Here is a 21374-nt window from a genome sequence, read left to right as displayed (position 1 = left end):
CCAACCTAAGGAAGAATGCCCTGATCATAAGACCAATGATCGTGAGAATGTCACTATAAAACCAGAGATTAAGGTGGAGGGATGCAATTGCTGTTTCTACATCTTTCTTTGTATTCTCCCACCAAAGAAATAGAGCTCTCTTTCTTTTCAGTGCCTGCAATTAAACAGTGCTTAAATCAGTTGCAACATTCAGGTAGACTAGGGAGAACTAAAATAGGTTATCTGTAAATTGCTTATTCATTCAAACTTCATTTGACAGCAGTGAAATTCATTATTCCTGACTTACTTAGCACTTAACATGTGCAGAACATCTTGCTAGGGTTCTGCATCAGAAACATTTGTAAAACTTTTCAAAAATACCTGTGCCAGAGTTTTACTCCAAACCTACCAAATCTGAGGCTGGGGCCCAGGCATCTGTTTAGCTACTTTGAGAAGGCAGGAACTTAGATCCTCAAGCTATCCTCCACCACTTCTCATCCTATTTAACTGCCCTGCCTATACCGGAGTTAGAAAACTAATAGTTTGCTGAATTTGGCACTCAAATTTCATCTGATAGACAACAATGTTTTTTAAAGGTTTTGAATTCATTGTCAAATTTTAAAAATGAAATGAGATTTCAATAAAACCCAGAATTTCTGGTTTTGAAATTTTTTTTATTATGTTATCTTAATCACCATACATTAGTTTTGAAATTTTTTTTTTTCCTTTTTTTTTTTTTTTTTTTTTTTTTTTTTAAAGATTTTATTTATTTATTTGAGAGAGAGAGAATGAGAGAGAGCGAGTACATGAGAGGGGGGAGGGTCAGAGGGAGAAGCAGACTCCCTGCTGAGCAGGGAGCCCGATGCGGGACTCGATCCAGGGACTCCAGGATCATGACCTGAGCCGAAGGCAGTCGCTTAACCAACTGAGCCACCCAGGCGCCCTAGTTTTGAAATTTTTAAAGATCTGCAATGTCACTAAAGAAGGTGGGAGTCTTGACCAAAGAAACACTGTAGTATTGCAGGTCTGTACTGAAGGCCCATTTGGGCTTGATAATCATTTCTGATAATAGCCATGTACCCTACAATCTTTCTCTAGCAATTTTTGGCTGCTTTTGGGCACACATAACCAGAAGAGAATCTTGGATGAGAATTTAAAGTGCTAGTAAGGGGGCACCTGGATAGCTCAGTCAGTTAAGTGTCTACTTTTGGCTCAGGTCATGATCCCAAGGTCCTGGGATGGGGCCCGGAGTTGGGCTCCCTGCTCAGCAGGGAGTCTGTTTCTCCCTCTGTCCCTCCCCCTGCTCATGCTCTCTCTTTCTCTCAAATAAATAAATCTTTTAAAAAAATAAATAAAATAAAGTTCTGGTAAGAAAGTTAATGAAGTTAATAAGACGTGGCACCATGAAATCTAAGCTCGATAAAGAAGAAACAACAGGAAGAGTCTTTTGGGTAGGGGAAAGTAGACAGGTGAATATACTGAGGTCTGAATGAAAATAAAGAATGATCAATATAGCAGTTCGTCATGATGATGGTGATGGTGCATATTATGTGCTTATTCTGTGCCACTCTACTAAGCAATTTACATGAATTAAACTCTCACTGCAATCATAGAAGTTAGGTACTATTATTATCCCCATTTTAAAGATGACACAGGCAGACTGGTTACGCAACGTGCTTAAGAAACAGCTAATAAATGGCAGACCTGGGATTCACATCCTGGCAACCTGGCTCCAGAGTCTATGGTCCTAAACTATTATGCTAAAATACATCTCGAGCAAGTAACTAACTAGAGGACAGAGGCTAAGATTTTAAAAGGGATATTTAAATTATGATTTTAGAGTGGTGTAATTCTGAGGACAGAAAAATTCTAGGGAACTGGGAAGAATAACATAAATGATGGTAAACTTGGGGACTGTTATGTACAGTAATCAAGTTTTCAAAACAACACACATTTCCAGGTAGCACGTATCAGCCAGAGTTCTTGGCTTCAAGCAACACAAGCCAACTGGCTGATTAGGCAGAATATGGGTTTATTAAAAACTTAACTAACAGTTTCAAGGCTAAACATCTATGAACACCTACTACCACACTGCCAGACTGATTAGATGAAGAGATGTCCTGTTGCTAGGAAACACCGGATGCTACAATCAGCTCTGCTGACATCCAGGAACCCTGTAGCCATTGCCGCTGTTACTGTCCCCTAGGAACACCACAGCCGCCGTGGCTGCCAGGGCACAGAACTGTGAGCCTGCTCTCCAACTATGCCTTCCTGCGCTGCTGAACTAAATCACAGAGGCCAGAGGAGGTCTGTCTGACCAGCAGGGCCAAGTTCACGTCCTGTGCTCTTGCAAGGGAAGCCAGGAAGGTGAACTTTGGCTTCCACCCTGGTGAGGCAGGGCATATAGTGTGGGTCATTCCTCAAGCACAGGAGGAGTGACTACAAGATGCTAAGCGACCACCAACACGAGGAATACCCATTACAAAGAACACTGCTAATACACACTACCTCACAAGCACATTTTAGAAGAGTTTGTTATACACATTCGCTTTAGCTAAGGTGTGAGGATGACTCAAAAAGGAAACATAATACATATATATCTTAAAGTGTATTCATTAAAAATGGGGGTAAGAGCAGGAAAAAATAGGAACACAAGTATGCACCACACATTAGAAGGTAACCTAACAACCCATAGCTTAATAAATCGATAATGTCTTTAGATTTGGTGGGGTTATTAGATATCTGGACCTGCAACTCTCACTGGGGAATAAGGAAGAAATTTCCAGGATGGAAAGAAAAGCATTATGTAGTGTTTAAAAAACACATCTAATATTATAATTTTATATTTCATAGGGGAAAAGCCCTCAGCTTTGGTAAGAGAAAGTAAAAAGTTCACCATTTTCTTGACTGATGAGGATGCACTAAAGATACTGTGACTCAACCAAAGAATACCTCATTGGAGTGCTGTGACATTTTTATGTTGATCAAAAAGAGTTAAAAGCTTTTTAAAAAGTCTAAGAAACTCTTATCTAGACCTACCTACTAGAAATGTTTACAGGTTAAAAAACAAAACAAAAAAACCGAAATCCCAAAAAAGTTAACAGAGTGTCCACGTCAGAGCAGGGAACTGGCTCAAAGTGGACTTAAAGAAGATCCTTCTAACCTGTAGTCCCAATTCTCAATATATTATACATTGGCTATGGCTAATGAAGAATTAACTGTATACCAGGTGACAAAATGTTTCCCCCATTCAATAAAAATCACTGAAACAAAGGTTTAATATTTGAGTTCTTTACTGTCAAACATTTGCCTCTGCCTCCCACAGCCTTAAAGAAGGCATATCTCTTTAGCATTTAGTAAAGGCTTCTTTTACATACAATTATATATCACTTAATATTTGCAAGTCTTGCAACCTCAATGGTACTGCAATTTGTAAACAAAAAAAACGAGGTTAGGTGAAGTTAGGTGACCTGTCCATGATCATAAAATTGGTGGCACTGTAATTCGACTCAGTCTAACTCCAAAGCTCCTTCCACTACACCAAGCAGCCCTCCCACCTTCCACCCCCCTCCCCCCTCCCGCAGGAAAACAGAACTTGTGGAATTTACAGAAAGAGGAGCTATGATTTTCGGATTTTCTTGGCCGTGTTTAATGTCTAGTAACCCGCAGGTAAGAATGACAGAAATAAAATACATCGTTATAAAGTGGGTGCAAAATTATTATTCAGCACTCTTGATGAAGACCTTGTCTCAACTGAACGTACTGACAATTTCACAATTTAAATGTAGCATTTTTACAAACTGCTTGGAAAATCGGGGTACTGTGCCCTCAAGTGGTCAAACAGGGCCAATCACTGGAGCTCACTACTTGTTCACTGGTGCAAAGCCAGACCTGCAACGCTGCAATTTTCCTGCAATCTCCCAAAGCTGCAAATGCTCTGGACTCACCAAAATCATAGGTACCCGCCCCCGCCCCCGCCCAATGAAGCTAGGCGCATGCGCCTGGCCGGCGGCTACCACCGCCTGGTGGCGCCACAGCCCCCCACGCCCGTTTCACCCGCTCAGCCCGCTCTTTCGAATACCTTTGTCTAATTCCATAAGGGCAGAGTTAGCATCCAGCTCCTGTTCGCCATAGCCGGCATCTGCCAGGAAAGACTTAGTTGAGTTTGACGCCATGACCCGAATAGTCACTCGACTAGCCTATTTAAAAAGATTGCAAACTCTGCCCCAGCACCGCCATCTTCTTCCACCACCTTCTCGCGGATTTTTCCTCCGCGCTCTGTCAAGCCCTGTTACGCATGCGCCCTGGTCACCCCGCCGTTCGCCAGCGCCTCTGCGGCCCCCCGCGCAGGCGCTCAGGGAGCTCCTGAACTCTGGGTTCCCGCGGCTCGGAGAAAAGGAGGCGGGGATTGGAAGGGGGAAGTGACTCGGAGGCGCCCGGACGCCGCGGTGGGAGCCAATCAGAGGGCGTGACGTCAGTTTGGCGGGGAGTTTGGTGGCCGGGGCTTACAGTGGCGGGAGTTGGAGGCAATAACTAGTCGTGTTCTGAGGGGCGCAAGATACGATTTCTGCTGAACCTGGGGGGCATTTCCACGGCTTTTCTGTCAGTTGAACCTTTTCCTCTGGCCCAGATGCTTTTCAATTCGGTGCTTCGCCAGCCCCAGTTCGGCGTCCCGAGAAATGGTGAGTAACGGCCCTAACCGCTTCTTCTTGCTGGCGGGCTTCACCTCCCCCGAACAACACGGCGGACCAAGGCCGACTCCAACTCTGTTTCCCAGCCCCCGACTTCTCCCACGGCCAGAATGAGTTCGTGTTAGCGAGGACTACTGAAGAAAGCTGCACTTTCTTGCCCTTGGGACACTTTTAATCGTAATCGGGATTTTTTAAATCGTTATGTGGGCTGACGGAGGGAAGTAAGTCGAATCGACTGGCCTTCTTTACGGCTTCTGTCTATGTTGCACAGTAACTGGAAAATGCGTGCATTTGTGTGTGTGTGCGCGGTTCCACAGCTATGGGAAATCGTCAGGACTCGTGTTCACTGATTGATTTGTTGATTCATTGATTCATGTGTTGTAGAACTTTAGTGAGCCCTGCTAGTCGCTTATATATACTTGCGAGTGTGACCCGCTATTAAGGAACTCATTCTAGCCGAGAAGACAACATCTGCTTCTAGCATGGTCAAAAAAATGTTCCCCCCGATTACTACATGTGCGTAAAAATACGAAATTACAGAGTGAAAAATGCCCATAACCACATCCCCCAAAGATAACCACTTCGTGATAGATTAGATTATTCCAAATGTTTTTCAGTGCCAAAGTAATACGTATTGTTATTTACAGAAATGGGATCAAAATGTTTTGTTTGTTTTGTTTTTCACCATAACGGTATAACTTGGGGGATATTTCCATAGTATGTAGAAATCCAACTTCCTCGCTACAGTTCTTGAGGTTCCTTAGGTTAAAACATCGGCAGTGGGAGTTTGGAGCTTAGGTTTGGGTGTCATCGACCTGAAACTTTCTGGTAAGCTTCTGAGGCGGGAGTTACTACCCAGACTTAGGACGGATACCAATGAAATCTCATTCATTTAAAAAGGGACTAGGTCTTCTTTCCCCTTGAAACCATGTGGGAAACAAAAAAGAATCTGAGAAGGAAACTTTTTATATCAAGGCAAAGATCTAGGAAGAGGATATTGAGACGTAGACTGAGGAGCAGTCCCACAACTTCCTGTCCCCAATCTGAACTTTATACCTTTCTCACATACTCCCCCCCCCCCCCCCCGATAATCTTTCTGACTATACCCTAACTGGCCCTCTCTCTGACTCTCTTGGAACCTTGTTTGGGTAACTTCTCTATGCTCTGTGTCATGAGTGGCAGTACTGCCCAGTGATTAAGGTCTCTGTCTTTGGAATTGAACTGCCAGAGTTTTAATTCCAACTCCAGTCCTTACCACCTGTGAGTCCTGGGGCAAGCTATTTATTATACTTAGCCTCTATTTTGTAACAGATATTCTCCTAATTCCCCAATCTTTCTGTCTACTTCCCCCCCTCTCTCTTATTTACAAATACTCATTTATTGTTATGTGTCAGACAGTGAAATTCATTCATTGGTATAGATTATGCACTGAACTTTATAAGACCATCTTCTTTCCCCTTCTGAGTGTTCCACTCTAGGACCCTTTTGTCCTTCTGCCTACTCCCATGGATGAGCCACAACCAGGGCTTCTTCCACTACTACTTGTAAACTTCCATCCCCTATACTTTACATCCATTCCTATAAAAGCTGTGTGAGTATCTTCATCCAGCAGGTCGGTCCCACAAACATCTCAAACTCAAGTACTCAAAACAGCTCACTTTTCCCCAAACCTGCTATATTGCCTACTTTAGGGAGGGGTCCCAATTATTTTAAACTAGTCTTCCCTGCCGGAAACCTGAGTCAATCAAACTTCCTCTGTTTTCCTCAAGATACAGGAAGTTTCCTTAAAGGTCCCTTAAAATCTCTTGAATCTGTCCTCTCTCTATTCCCACTGATTTTGCCTCATCACTCTAACTTGGATCTGTTCTGTGCTTACCATTCCATTTCCCTAGGTTGGGCCCTAATAACTACTTGTCTGTATTATAAGAAGGTTCCCAAATGGCCTCTTAGTTTCCCTCTCTCCAATTTATTCTCCACATTGCTGCCAACAATCTAAAGTGGAAATCTGATTACTCTTCTATGTATTTTTAAGTTGTTATCTAAAAGTTTTTATCATAGGTTTAAACTTACTGAAATTTTAAAATAAAAATGCTATGTCATTTAAAATGTATCTAATAGACTATGGATACTATAGTGATTTGATGATCATATCAATCCTTTTTTAAAAATATGAACAAACTCTTTAACTGCCATATTTTCTATGTACATTTCAACCTTGAACAGCATAAGGGTTAGAGTCACCAAACCCCATACAGTCAAAAGTCATCTATAACTTTGACTCTCCCAAAACTTTACCAATAGCCTCCTGTTGACTGGAAGGAAGCCTTACCAATAACATAAATGGTCAATTAACACATACTTTTTATGTTATACATATTGTATACTGTATTCTTACAATAAAGCTAGAGAAAAGAAAATGTTACTAAGAAAATCATAAAGAAGAGAAAATACATTTATAGTACTATATTTGTGGAAAAAAATCCATAGATAAGTGGACTCACACAGTTCAGACCTGTGTTTGAGGGTCAACTATAGTTTTTTCCCCCTTGATTTTATTTCCACTTTATTTTTCTCACAGAATTTATCCTAATGTATTTGATTCTAAGTTTGAAAAGTTATTTTATTGATCACGCTGTCATACTCCTCTGTGAAAAAAATAAACTCGGTATTTTCTGTAATCATAAGGCTCTAAATGTCGAGAGTTTCCTCTGAATTGAATTGTTACAATTATTAGTATGCAAATGATCAAAACAGTATAGACTTAATTTTGATAAATGAAGCAAAAAGTAAAATTTTATTGGAAGTGTATCTTTTGAAGAGATAGATTTGGCTGTTTTATAATGCCTTTATTAAAGGAATTATCCTATTGTCTCTTAGTTGGAGTCCCAGAAGTTTTTGTACCTTGGATCAATGCAAGGTAAAAGATTGGGGCATGGAAATGCCTTTCTTTTGAAAAGTGGAAGAAAAGCAGTGATGAAGGGAGAGGAGGAAAAAGAGCTTCAGCCTTCTCAGATCAGTTATAGAAATGCACCTATATCAACTGATTCTCTGAAAACTCATGTCCTTGGATACTCCTTGAAAAATTGACCTGTAATTCCAGGGGCTTAAATTGCACATTGAGGAAAGAATAGGCTTTTCCAAATGAGTGTCTTGGGGGAAAGCATTATATGTTCATGTTGGAAGCAGCATAGCACAATAAGGATCCAAAAGTTGCTTAGAGACCAGTCCACAACTGTGTCTTGTAGAGAGTGCAGAAATGGAGGGACAAGTTACTAAGCCATGTTAGGCCATTTGTTGGTGTTTGGGTATTAGTCTGTAGGCAGTGAGGTAGAGTTGAAGGAATCACTGTTTAATTGCAAAGGTATCCAGAGCTTATCATGTTCAGTTCCAACTGAATTGTTCAAGATTTGGTCCTTTTGAATTTGTATATTGCAATCATTAGATTATTATTATTTTTAATCCCAAACCACAAGTGTACATATACAGAGGTTTTTGTTTTAAAATTCATTCTGTAGATGGATATTTGTGAACTCTACAATATAACTATTGTATTCTTTCTTTAGTGGTCTTTTAATAAAATAGCTTGTTTACACTGATACCTGACCTTGAGGTAATAACCCCAGGAATAATTACTAAATCTGGATTGTATTCTTTGCCTCTTTTGTACTGATTCCTTCAGGTTATCTCTAGGAACATCAAAGCTAGATTTGTCTGAGGTTATATCAGACTGAGATGTCTTCTCCAAAGGGTATTTTTGATGAAAAGTGATAATTGAAAGTACCCTAAAATGTGAGTTTATTAAACAGCCCTCAATAGATTGTAACTTCATTGTTTCCTCTGATGCTTAATAAACATTTAGTTCTCAGTAACCATTTATTTAATGTTTCTTTTGTATATTTAAAATGTGTTGACCTACGTATCTAAATAATAAAACAAATCTTTGAAGATTGCTTATTACTTATTTAGGACCATAGTGCCCATTAGATCTCTGACCCAAGCAGAATAAATGCTCCCTCTACCCTGAATTTCTTCCTCTGTCTTGTGTATTCAGTAAAAACTTACTCATCTCTCTACACGTTTGATTTCACCTACTCTATAAGACTTCCCTGACCCTATTACTAGCCAGAATTTAACTGATTGTGCTCTAGGGGTGGGTACATAATGCCTCACTTTAAAGTTGCTCTAATGTAATTTAAGATACTGTGACTTGTTAACATTTTAGAATCCTAGAATTTCAATTGGAAAGAGGAAGTGAAATTAGAATTTACTTGTGAATATGTTAGTAGCTAGGTAGGCAAATTTACATAAATTATTTCCTTTAACTCTTTGACCATTGGATTATCTATGATGTTGCAGGTAATTAAAGAGTTTGCAGTAATGTTGATTTAGAAACTCTGGAAACAAAATGTTAATTGAAGAGAATGGCAGTTTTAATGGTTGTGGTTATCTTTGTGGTTGTGTTTTGTAGTTGTCACCAAAGGGTGCAGGAGGGGTAAGATCTTTTTTAATGTGCAAAGGCCATTTGTTTCTTAAAATCTTCAGTGTACCAGCAAGAGTCTCCATTTAAGATGGTAAGCCCAAACCTGTACCTCACCAGAAGTTGAGAGTGCCCTTTATTTCTACCTTAGGACCCCTTAGGAAAATACCAGAAACTGTATTATAGAGGACCCTGAATAGTGAGTGGATTTATATAAAGTATATAAAGCTTTTAAAAACAAATATTTACCTCTGCACTTGTTAAAAGTATTGAAATGTGATAATACAGTGAAATTCTATAAAGAATTGTGTCTTACTTTAGGATGGTCTTCCCAGTACCCTCTTCAGTCCCTTCTAACTGGTTATCAATGCAACTGTAATGATGAGCACACTTCTTATGGAGAAACAGGAGTCCCAGTTCCTCCTTTTGGATGTACCTTCTCTTCTGGTAAGAGAATTACTATCTAAGCTAGGCTTGCTCAGAAGTGATCTATTTCATATTTAAAGAAAAATTATACTGGGGTGTCCCTCTTTCAAGGAAAAGTAGGTTAGATAGATGGTAGAGTTTTTCTAATACCTGTTCTCCTCTGATTTATGAAATAGACTTTTTAAAATCTCTATGCATAATTATATATTTCCTCTAAAGCATAGGACTATTACAGCATTGGTTTTTTTGTTTATTTTTTTAACTGGTACCGGGAAAGGATTGCAAAGGTTCAGCCATCTTGAAAACTGTTTTGCCCAATGGATACACCTTTTGGTCTGTTGGAATCTCTCTGTAATGCATTGGGGAACATATGAACAGAAATAGAGTACTCGTCCCCACTGTTAATAGTTTAAGAGGGGAAAAGTAAAAGGGTATGAAAAGGAAATTTAACTAATAGACTCAACCTGCTGATGGCCTATATCATATACTTTTCTTTGCCATTGGTCAGTATCACTCTTGTTTTATTTAAGTACTACCCTTCTCTAAATAAGAGATTATCTGAAAGTAATTTTGGTGGTTTTGAGTCATTTACTGAATTAGATATTACGGCAAATTTTAAGCAATCTTTAATTCAAATTACCTCTCTACCATATCAAATGCTATTTGGGTAGAATCATCTTCCCTCTTCAGATTCTTTGTATTTAACTTGTAGCTTTCAGTTAATCTGTATTGTATTATTTTTATAGTTTTATACTCAGCTTTAAAATTTTTGTATTACTCTTTATGTATCATATTCTTTATTTCTTATTTAGCTCCCAATATGGAGCATATACTAGCAGTTGCCAATGAAGAAGGCTTCGTTAGATTGTATAACACAGAATCACAAGCCTATAGAAAGAAGTGTGTCAAAGGTAAGTCTAGGCCTAAAATTTTTGTTTTAACATTATATTAAATTCATAAAGCCTCAAGTAAATTGTTATTTGAATGTATTCCCAATTATATTCACTTCTAATGAAGTCTATGTAGGGACCAAGCTAAAAGAAAATGGTAGATGGTCCTTCTGTCAATAATATTATAAGTACAGCAATACCTTTACTGAAAGTTGAAAAAAAAATACAATTTAGGATAAAGAACAGTTCTTCTTTTAAAAAGTTAAATCTTTTACAGTTGATGTGGTTGGGGGAAACTTTACTTTAAAATATTTATGTTGACCAAGCATCTCCCTTATATAAGGCAAAGTTCTACTGAACTTAAGAAGCTAATAATTTGGAACTAGTTAAGTCAAGTGTGGAAATAAATAAAACAGGCTGCAAATGATATAGATGTACAAAAAAAATGCCACGGTTGTCAAAAGGAAAGCTGTCATGTAGTAAAGATGGCAAGGACAATTTTTCATGAAGAGTAGAACATTTGAGTTGGACTGTGGTATTTAAACCTAAGGAGGTGGGATAGGACATACCAGGTGGAAGGGAAAGCATTAGCAAAGGCCTAGAGATAAGAAAGCATAGGCTATAATTAGGGAATGGGGAGGCATCCAGTTTGGTTGGAATAAGGTATGTGGAGATAGTGAGAGATAAACCTTGCAACAGAGATAAAGGCCAAAGCATGCAGAACCTTAAATGTCAAACTACTTTAGATTCCATTCAGAGAGCATGATGAAGATTTTTGAACTGGAGAATATTTCAGAAAGATTCCATTTTGGAGAATATATTACTAGTAACCTCATGCAAAGGAATTTGATATCAAATGGTAGTTCTCTGTAGTAGTGAAGGAAATATGTAAGTTCTGTGAATATACAAGTTCTCTTTGGCCTATGGATTATAGGGTGCTGATGACTTATTTTTTCACTCTGGCTTTCAAGAAATTCAAACTTCTATTGATATGGCCCTGAATGTAGTCTAGACATTTCACATTCACCATTTTCTTTGTTTAGAATGGATGGCTCACTGGAATGCTGTCTTTGACCTGGCCTGGGTTCCTGGTGAACTTAAACTTGTAAGTGACTTTCATTTTATTGGAATCTGGGTAAATACTGGTAAAGCATTGCTTTATTAAATTGTGATACCTTATTTTTTAAAAGGTTACAGCAGCAGGTGACCAAACAGCCAAATTTTGGGATGTAAAAGCTGGTGAACTGATTGGAACATGCAAAGGTCATCAGTGCAGCCTTAAGTCAGTTGCCTTTTCTAAGTTTGAGAAAGGTAGGTCTGTGTCTATCCTCTTTCATGTCCTTAACCTCCTTCATGGTGAGTTAATAAGAAGCTTTGATTATTTCCACCCTTTCCCCTGTCAGAGTTGCTATTTTTCCTACATTGAGATTGAGAATCTCATGACTGAAATCCTCCATGAAATTAAGTTGACTTTTAGTCCCATTCTTATGGATATTATCTCTAGCCTGTCCCTGTAAGTTAAGAATCTTCAGATAATTTTTTTCTATAATCTTGAAGATAAGGTAAATACTTATAAACAGCTACAATACCTCTGTTCAACTTTGAGTGTCCTTTAAAGTCAAAACCCTGTACTGGACACTGATTAACTCTATTTGTAAATTATTTACTTTAAGTCTACTAGTAAAATTTAAATTAAATGGAGTGTGAGGCTAGAGTGGAAAACCTGGTAAAATGGACATGATTCTCTACCTAAAAACTTACTGTTTAATTACTTTAAATGGCCCAATTCCTTAGTATGTTTTCAACTATTATTTACTATATTTGTTTTACTATTAAAGTGGAAAAGGAAGACTTAAAGAGTGATATAGTACGGAGCAGTACTAAAGCAGCTAGGGAAAAACTTAGAAGTGTCTGAATTAGCTCTTCATTTCTGTTCATTTCTTTTCTCCTTCCTGCATTAGTTTCTCACGAATTTTTTTTTTTTTTTTTAACAAATAGACCAACAAATGCTCATCTCAAAGAAGTGGCTGAATTAATCTGACTTTAATCTCAATAATAGAGACAAACATTACAGTCTTTTTTATCATTAAGAAATACTCTATTTTTAAATTTATTCATGTGAGCACTCAGAAATATTAAACTGAGTTGTTGAGCTGATTTGGACTCAAAAAAAGGTCAAATTTAATTGACTGTGGTTGCTTTTGAGAGTGGAACCTTGAAGAATATATAGCATAGTTTTTATCTCTGCATAAGTTTTCATTAACACATTTATTATATAAAGTTAGGTATGGTTGTGTTCTAGTTTACTACTGTGTCAGAGTTGATTCTGAGTTTATAAAAATAATGTAAGATCATGAAAATTAACCTTACTGGGACGTCTGGGTGGCTCAGTTGGTTAAGCATCTGCCTTCGGCTCAGGTCATGATCCCAGGGTCCTGGGATCGAGTCCCGCATTGGGCTCCCTGCTCCGCAGGGAGCCTGCTTCTCCCTCTGCCTCTGTCTCTCTCTCTCTCTCTCTGTCTCTGTCTCTCATGAATAAATAAATAAAATCTAAAAAAAAAAAAAGAAAATTAACCTTACTAAAGGTAAATTTATTTAAAGGATAACAGAAAAGGAAAACACTATATCTTTTGGACCCTTTGCTTAATTTTTAAAATTCTATTCAGTAAATCTATGCGAATATAGTCTAGTAGAAAAAGCATTGAATTAGAAATTGGGGCTGGTAGGTTTTACAATGGCTCCTAGTAGTCTATAGGTGCTCTAGCATGAATTACCTGGTTGGGCACTGCCCCCATAGCCACATAGTTTGGTTGGTAAACACAGATTAGATTTTAGATCTTCAGCCAAATGCCTTTGTACAGGGCACACTTTTACAATCATACATAGAATCCTTGTGTTCTATTTCTGTTTCTACCTCTAAGCTCTTGGGCAAAGTCATTTTTATCTCCCTGGACTTTTCATCTGTTGATTTTTTTTTTTTTTAAGATTTTATTTATCTATTTGTCGGAGAGAAAAAGAGCACAAGCGGGGAACGGCAGGCAGAGGGAGAAGCAGACTCCCCACTGAGTGAGGAGCCCTATGCGGGACTCAATCCCAGGACCCTGGGATCATGACCTGAGCCGAAGGCAGACGCTTAACCGACTGAGCCACCCAGGCACCCCAATTTTGGTGTTTTAACAGGCAATTAACTCAGTAAGAGTTAAATTGCAGACTGTCAGACATACGGGGGGGGGGTGTCAGATCTCAATTCAGTTCTTTAATTTAAGCCTTAGTTACAAGCCTCTTTTGGTTTTCCCTTGCATATATGGTTCAGGGGTCAACCAGAGACATGTGCTAAGTTTAAACACAGAGTTAGAGTTAGCCCTTTCTCTGGCTCTCTCCAGGGTTCCCCTCTCGCTCTGGCTCTGGCAGCTCTTGTTGCCTCAGTCTGCTTTTCCTTGTTCCTCTGGCTTGAAAGATGGCAGATTCTGTATTGGCATCTTAGCTGCTTGGTACTGATGCTGCAACTGTGGCTGCCTTCAAGGTAAAACTACAAAAGCCAGTAACTTAGCCCAGGCCAATCACTTGATTCAGGTGTGCACTTCCCTCCAAAAATTGCATGTTTTTGTTCAGTTTCTAAAGAGCCCTCAGGTTACTGGTTTTTATATTTTGTCCAGAGTTTATAGCTCATGCAGTTGGATTGGTTTGGTAAGTGCTCACTCTTCCACTCAGGAAGCAGAATTTTTTTGGTTTCATTTTAAAGAATAAAACATTACAGATAAATTGAAGTTCCCCTATGTTCCCTTCTCCAATCCTCTTGCCCTCTTTCCATCCCTAGAGGCATCCTCTTTCACCGTTTTGTATGGATCTGGTCCATATGTTTATACTGAAGACAGTACAGCTTGGAGATTTGGAGAGTGGGCTCTGGATTTATTCTGCTAGGAATACATTTATAAGTTACTTATCCTCTTCTCTATGCCTTAGTTTTCTTATCTGTAAAATGAGGATAATAATATTCACCTAATAGGGTTGATAAGAAGAATTGAGATAATGTATATAAAGCACATGGGATAGTGTGTAGCACTTAGTAAACTCTCAGTATATTTTGGTTATTGCTTTTGCATTATTCTTTCCATAGGTGTACTAACATACGGTATTTTATTTGTTTTTTTTTTTTTTTTTAAAGATTTTATTTATTTATTTGAGAGAGAGAGAATGAGAGAGAGAGCACATGAGAGGGGGGAGGGTCAGAGGGAGGAGCAGACTCCCTGCCGAGCAGGGAGCCCGATGCGGGACTCGATCCAGGGACTCCAGGATCATGACCTGAGCCGAAGGCAGCCGCTTAACCAACTGAGCCACCCAGGCGCCCATAGTATTTTATTTGGTTTTAAGAATATTTACACAGAGGGATTATTCTCTAAAGCATAAGCATTTTGAGTTCTTCATAATCCTTTCCCTTCACAGCTTTGTTTTCTCTTATTTGTTGTCAAGCCATATCTTTTTTCATTTTTAATTGCCTATGCCAATTACAGTACTTACCATATAATAGATGCTCTAGGAAACTTAAAATGAAATGCATGCATTATTGGCCTGGTTTTGTTAACTTCTTGATAAACTATTTATTTCCCCATAGCTGTCTTCTGTACAGGTGGAAGAGATGGAAACATTATGGTCTGGGACACCAGGTGCAACAAAAAAGGTAGCCTAGTTCCGTTTTGATTTTAGAAAGTGTGGGATCACCTCATACTTATTTTGAATGAGTTAGTGATTTCATCTGGTTACCACCAGGGGGCACATGTTCATAATCCCCCATGTCTTCGGCTCACCGTTCCAATTCTCAGGATTGTTGTGATTGTTGCAAGTATTACCCTCTGTATTTACCTGATATTGTCTTCTGAACTATGCCACTTACCTAAATTATTGATAGAATTGGAATTATTAATACATGGGCTCAGGGGTTAACGATCTTTTAAAAGTTATTTGGCTTTAAAGAATTGGATTAAATTAAACATAATTATGCTCACATTACACCCATGATGCCATTAAGCAGAATGCAGTGATCATCTGCTTACCTCCTTTTTTAAAAATAATTTATTTTTAATAGACTATTTTTTCAGAGCAGTTTTAGATGCACAGCAAAATTGAGCAGAAAATACAGGGAGTTCTCTGAGTACTGATATACTCCCTATCCCCATAGCCTTTCCCACTATCAGCATCCCATGGCAGAGTTCGGCATTCGTTTAAACCGATGCACTTGCACGGATACACCATTAGCACCCAGTGTCCCTCAGTACTTTACAGGAGGGTTAACTCTTAGTATTGCACATTCTATTGGTTTTGACAAATGTATAATGACATGTGTCTAGCATTATAGTATACAGAATAGTTTCACAACCTCAAAATCCCCTGTGCTCATCCTGCTATCCCCCGCCAACTCCTGGCAACCACTGATTTTTTTTTTTTTACTGTTTTACTGTTTGTTACTGTTTCCAACATTTTACCTTCTCCAGAATGTCATATAGTTGAAATCATACAGTATGTAGCCTTTTGAGATTGGCTTCTCTCACTTAATATGTATTTAAGGTTCCTTCTTGTCTTTTAATGGCTTGGTAGCTCATTTCTTACCATTGAATAATGTGCCGTTACCTGGATATACCACAGTTTATTCATACATTCATACATTCATCATCAAGAGGACATCTTGATTGCCTCCAAGTTTTGGCATTTAGGAATAAAGCTGCTATAAATATCCATATGCTTATTTCTCTTCTATACATCATAATGGCACCAAAAGAAAGTTCTGCTGGCTTTTAATTTCACTATTAAGAATATAATTAATTTTGAGATTTTATGTGTAAATGTGACATTCAGCATGGGAATAAAGTTCTGAAACCTAAATCAGTTTGCTTGGAATATCTTTCAGATGGATTTTATAGGCAGGTGAATCAAATCAGTGGAGCTCATAATACCTTAGATAAGCAAACCCCTTCAAAACCTAAGAAGAAGCAGAATTCAAAAGGACTTGCTCCTTCTGTGGTAAGGTTTTATAGCTGTGTACATGTGTGCAGATCTTAACATGTAGTAAGATAGAATCTCGTTTTAGGTAACTTGTTGGGCATAAAATAGGAGCTATAGATTAAGTGAATGAGAATCTTCATTCAGTGGTTTATTACTTACTGCTCAATACCTACAGTAGTGGTTCTTAAACTCTAGTGTGTAACACAGTCACCTGGAAGCATACTAAAAATTCGTCTTCCTGAGCCTCATCCCTAGATATCTCCATGCAATATAATGTAATTTATTAGAAAAGGGGGGATAGTTTGAAGAAGCATATTAAGTACCATGATATAGTTTTCTATAGGGGGAAGTAATCCCTGTTTTTTACATAACACAAACTACAGGAAATATGTGAGTTTTTAATATTTTATTAAACATTTGGCAAACTATTTAAATATATTGAAACATTTAGGTAAAATATAATATCTCTCTAGCATCTTTTACTCAAAGCTTAAACATTGCCCATAATCTTTTTTCTTTAAAAAAAAACATCACCATGGCTTTTACTTTAATTTGTTTATTTTTCTAATATTCCTGGTCTGTAAGATCCAAATTAATATGTTGGAGAAGTGTGTTTACTAAAATGTTAGGACTTAAAATTGCATACCAAGAATAGGACACAGGCATGAGTGGAAACTGACAAGATTAACTGTGGTTTTTGGAGGCCAGATGGAGTTAAAATGAATATCATTTCAGACAATCAGAATCTGAGCCAGGAAAACTTGTTAACAGCAATTAGGAGGTGGAATTCCACTGAGATCCTTTAAATTTTTCAGAGCACATAATCATTTTTCATCAATAATTCTTTAGACATTCCTATGTGACAGTTTAGGTGGATGGTGACATTTTGTAGAATGAAACAGGCACAAGAAAGTTAAATGAGTTTCCTACGGAGACATAGCTTATTAGTAGGACTGATTTTAAGTAGAACCAGTAGGTTTAGACAAATCTTTTATTCACCTGTTTGTTTCTTGAGTACAAGTCAAAGTCAACACTATGTACTATAACTTCATGATGTTTAGGTCATTTTCATGCTAAAATTACTTCTTGGTCAGTATAGATATCTGACTTAAGATTATTGGAGAGGGAAGATTTAGTCTAACTCAATTTGGGTGGAGGGGAAGCTATCATTTTAGCACCTTGGTCTCTTGATGAAGATTATGGTACCGAAAATAGGACTTTCTTCTTTTTCTGCCCTGTGCTGTCAGGATTTCCAGCAGAGTGTTACTGTGGTCCTCTTTCAAGATGAGAATACATTAGTCTCAGCAGGAGCCGTGGATGGGTAAGAGCCTTTATTTCTTGGTTCTTTTGATGAGATGTCTTTCATAAACTGTGATAGGGAAGTCACCTAGTCCCATTGTAATTGAATGCATATGCTTTTAACTTTTGACATAGTGAATATCCAGCTGAGAAGAGGAACTACAGATCACACTGAAAAATATCTAGTTAGGACTCTTGCTCAAATAATTAAATGAGGGAATCCATATGTCACACTTAGCACATTATATAGCACATAGGAGCAGTGTTGGCTGCTGCTGTTGTTACAGAGAAGCTGGGTGGGTAGCTTGCTTGTCCATGCAGTATAATTTAGGCAGTGAGTCTTATTTTGAGGAATAAAATTTCTATTATTTTGGATTTTTATCTTCTCAGGTTTAGTAATACCCTAAAAGAAGGAATCTGATTCTGCGTATATAAAGGACATTTTGGGGAGTAATCTAACAATATTGATAGTAAGGCCTAATGGCTTTCAGATACCTGCCATCTGTGATTGGTCTGAATGTTTGGCTTGCAGATAAGTTTGTGGTACTTCTTAATTGGTTGCTTTGTTACAATAAAAATTCTGAGGTGTTTTTTAAGCACCCTTCTTTGCCCTTTTATTTGCTTATCATATCTCTTAAGACATCCCTTCCTTCGAAACAAATTTAAAAAGATGATGGCCTAATGAACTAGGATTTCCATTGTGTCTTCTGGACACTAAAACTCGTCTGTGGACCAAATATTCAGGCACAAATGAAGGATTATCTCAAGGTTACTAGTTATGCTTGTGAATGGCTGTGAAACCTTGCTGTTTGTTTCCAAGGATATTGCCCTTTTAGACCAAGCTTTTGTTTTCGTGTTGCCGATAAACTAGATGTTGAGGGGGTACCTGGGTGGCTCAGTAGGTTAGGCGACCTACTCTTGCCATCTACTCTGGTCATGATCTCAGGGTTGTGAAATCAAGCCCCGAGTTAAGGCTCCGTGCTCAGCAGGGAGTCTGCTTGGGATTCTCTCTCTCCCCCTTCCCCTCCCCCTGCTCTCACTCGCTCTTTGTCTCTAGAAATAAATAAATAACATATTTAAAAAAAAAAAAAAACTACATGTTGAGGATTAAGACAATTATACCAATAGACGAAATGAAAAAATACTTTATTTCACAGGAAAAGCTGTTTAGACCAGATTACTTAAGGAGTTACATATAGAGATAAAACCATAGGGACAGAGCTTGTTACTTAATGTTAGAGGTTACATGCAGAGTGTTAAAGTCTTAGGAAGCATTTGTTTTGCTTTGTTTTTTTTTTTCTCTGAAAACAATGAAACAATGACCATCAGAACCCAACCTTCATCTTCCTTTTCCGCTCCCTTGAAGTAAACTCAAGGTAACCCATCGCTGGGTCAGATCACATCTGTTTCCGTTCTGCCTGAGTTGTTAGCCTGACATTGGAAACAACAGTATGAGATAGTTCAATCTGTTTCCCAATGAGATATCCTCATTATACCTGGTTGATGTGCCAGAGGAGTTAGATTAAAAGTCATTTCACAATGTAGTTGAAACTGGTTGGAGTTGGGGGGGGCTACAAAATAATTTTCTTTACCTTGGTTTTTAGGGTAATCAAAATATGGGATTTACGTAAGAATTATACTGCTTATCGACAGGAACCCATAGCATCCAAGTCTTTCCTGTACCCAGGTAGCAGCACTCGAAAACTAGGTAAGCCTTTTTATACCCTATAGGACTTTTTTGGAGATGTGAGTTTTTGTTAAAATTTTAAAAATAAATATCAAGCTAGTTTTCAGCAACATATACTTGAGATTAACATTAGCTTTTGGAAATTCAAAAGTTAAAAACTCAGAAGAATATTTTTGGTTTATATATATTTGAGGGAAGAAGAATTCTGATAAACTTGTGGAATGATCTTCTTGCCACAACGTTGTCATCTCAGTTCTACTTGCTGTCATCAGGACATGCTAACTAAAGTTTCCTTTTTCTAGGATACTCAAGTCTGATTTTGGATTCCACGGGCTCTACTTTATTTGCTAACTGCACAGATGACAATATCTACATGTTCAATATGACCGGATTAAAGACTTCTCCAGGTAAGATCTTAGCCATTTAAAATCTCTACCTGGAAAAATAAAATGAAATAAAATCTCTTACCCAGAAATGAATGCAGAGGTTTTTGTTAATGATAATTTAATATTGATCTTTTTTTCTAAACCAAATTTTTTAAGACATAGGAGGGCTCTGGGGTCTTTGATTAGTTCCAGTGATATTTTCATAGGTGTATTTTCCTTGTGATATTTCACAAGTAAACAGAATCCTGCTGTATATGGTGACTTAATTTTATTTTAACAGTGAGTCTTCCCTGAAATTATGTCCCTTTGACTATATTTAGAATTGTCTCAAATTTTATAGGATATAGAAGGCTGTTCTCAGCTTTTGTCTTGTTTGGGGGGTGTTTGTTGGCTGAATTTTTTAAGTCCCTAAATAGTTTTTATTTACCTCAGCCTTCTTAATGTTGAGCAGTGTCTATTTTATTTCTAGTTTTCCCCAACCTCACCTTTTTTTTTCCCCTTCCTTTTCCTCCAATTACAATTGGAATCTGGTGTTTAAAGTAGATACATGGCACTTTAAAAAGAGAAATGAAAGTTTCTCAGGCATACTCTAAGAAGGTTTTTAGGGTTACATAATTTTTAGAACATTATCAATTATTTAGGCAAGCCACATATTAGTAACCTAGTTCTAGCTCTGTCAGAAACAGATTCTATAATCCCTAAAGCTACCTACTTCCCACTAAAGTAAGATGTGCTGATAAATAAGAAATCTTAAAATAGTACAGACCTTAGCTAGGCTCTTAAAGAAGTTTCCAAAGACTGCCCCAAGCCAGTATTAGGAGTTTAAGTTCTGTGACAGCTTCACAGTTGGTATTTCCAATGTCCTGGATTAGGTCTGGTGTTGTCTAAATAAGAGCAAGAGTATTTGGAAAAGGGAAGCAGTTTATAACTTCTCCCGCTGTTTTCCTGAATGGAATCAGAACTTGGACAGCTTCTAATTTAGATAGTCATATAAAATAGACTTTTCAAAATCTTTCTCCAAAAGATAAAAGCGTAATCCTAATTGTATTATCAAATGTACAAGAGCTCTGTCTGTGTCATTTTTTTGTAGTGTGGCCTTAAAGGGGGCCTTAAGTTTAGTCAAACAAATATGCCCAAGGCTACTTTACTAAAAATTTAGTAACCTTTTTCCTGTGCTCCTAAAATTATTTTATTGGCTCCTATAGATAGATAGGTAGGTAGATATGTTCTTCAGATATTGAGTGACAGACAGACACGTGTATGACATTGGGTAATTGCTTATCTTTTTCAAAACTTCAGAAAGCGTCCTGGGCTTAATACTTCATCTCCTGTACTTTTAATTTACAGTGTTTTATTATACTAAGTGATGTTCATAAGGATGACTCTGAAGCACTTCATTGAAGCATTTTCGGAGCCCATATTATCAAAGAAAGATTAAGTTGAGCTAATCAATGCCAATACAGGTTTTAGGATTTTTTCAATAGTTTGAAGCATTTACAGTATACTTGATGAGACCAGCAGAGGGCAATAAATACTTACAGG

The 21374-nt window shown here is 37.8% G+C and overlaps 2 protein-coding genes across 4 annotated transcripts in view; one reads left to right on the top strand and one right to left on the bottom strand.

Moving 5' to 3' along the window:
* Nucleotides 1-4287, bottom strand: part of INTS7 (integrator complex subunit 7) — a 107321-nt gene extending 103034 nt beyond the window's left edge. For 2 of the 3 annotated variants that reach the window (XM_036095727.2, XM_036095728.2), the window contains exon 1: nt 4061-4287. In XM_036095727.2, coding sequence (XP_035951620.2) covers nt 4061-4154 — 94 coding nt within the window. In that variant the 5' untranslated portion in view covers nt 4155-4287. The remainder of the gene's footprint in view (nt 1-4060) is intronic. The other variant, XM_036095729.2, reaches the window with a different exon arrangement.
* A 198-nt stretch (nt 4288-4485) lies between these two features.
* The window catches only part of DTL (denticleless E3 ubiquitin protein ligase adapter), a 42575-nt gene continuing 25686 nt past the window's right edge, over nt 4486-21374 (top strand). Inside the window, exons 1-10 of the mRNA XM_078078150.1 lie at nt 4486-4661; nt 9469-9594; nt 10386-10484; nt 11507-11568; nt 11654-11774; nt 15076-15141; nt 16366-16478; nt 17708-17781; nt 19364-19467; nt 19749-19853. Coding sequence (XP_077934276.1) covers nt 4610-4661; nt 9469-9594; nt 10386-10484; nt 11507-11568; nt 11654-11774; nt 15076-15141; nt 16366-16478; nt 17708-17781; nt 19364-19467; nt 19749-19853 — 922 coding nt within the window. The 5' untranslated portion in view covers nt 4486-4609. The remainder of the gene's footprint in view (nt 4662-9468; nt 9595-10385; nt 10485-11506; nt 11569-11653; nt 11775-15075; nt 15142-16365; nt 16479-17707; nt 17782-19363; nt 19468-19748; nt 19854-21374) is intronic.

Source organism: Halichoerus grypus, chromosome 7, assembly GCF_964656455.1.
Source record: "Halichoerus grypus chromosome 7, mHalGry1.hap1.1, whole genome shotgun sequence".
Classification (NCBI taxonomy): Eukaryota; Metazoa; Chordata; class Mammalia; order Carnivora; family Phocidae; genus Halichoerus; species Halichoerus grypus.
The sequence above is the reverse complement of the archived record's forward strand: the minus strand, read 5'-3'. Positions and strand labels throughout refer to the sequence as shown.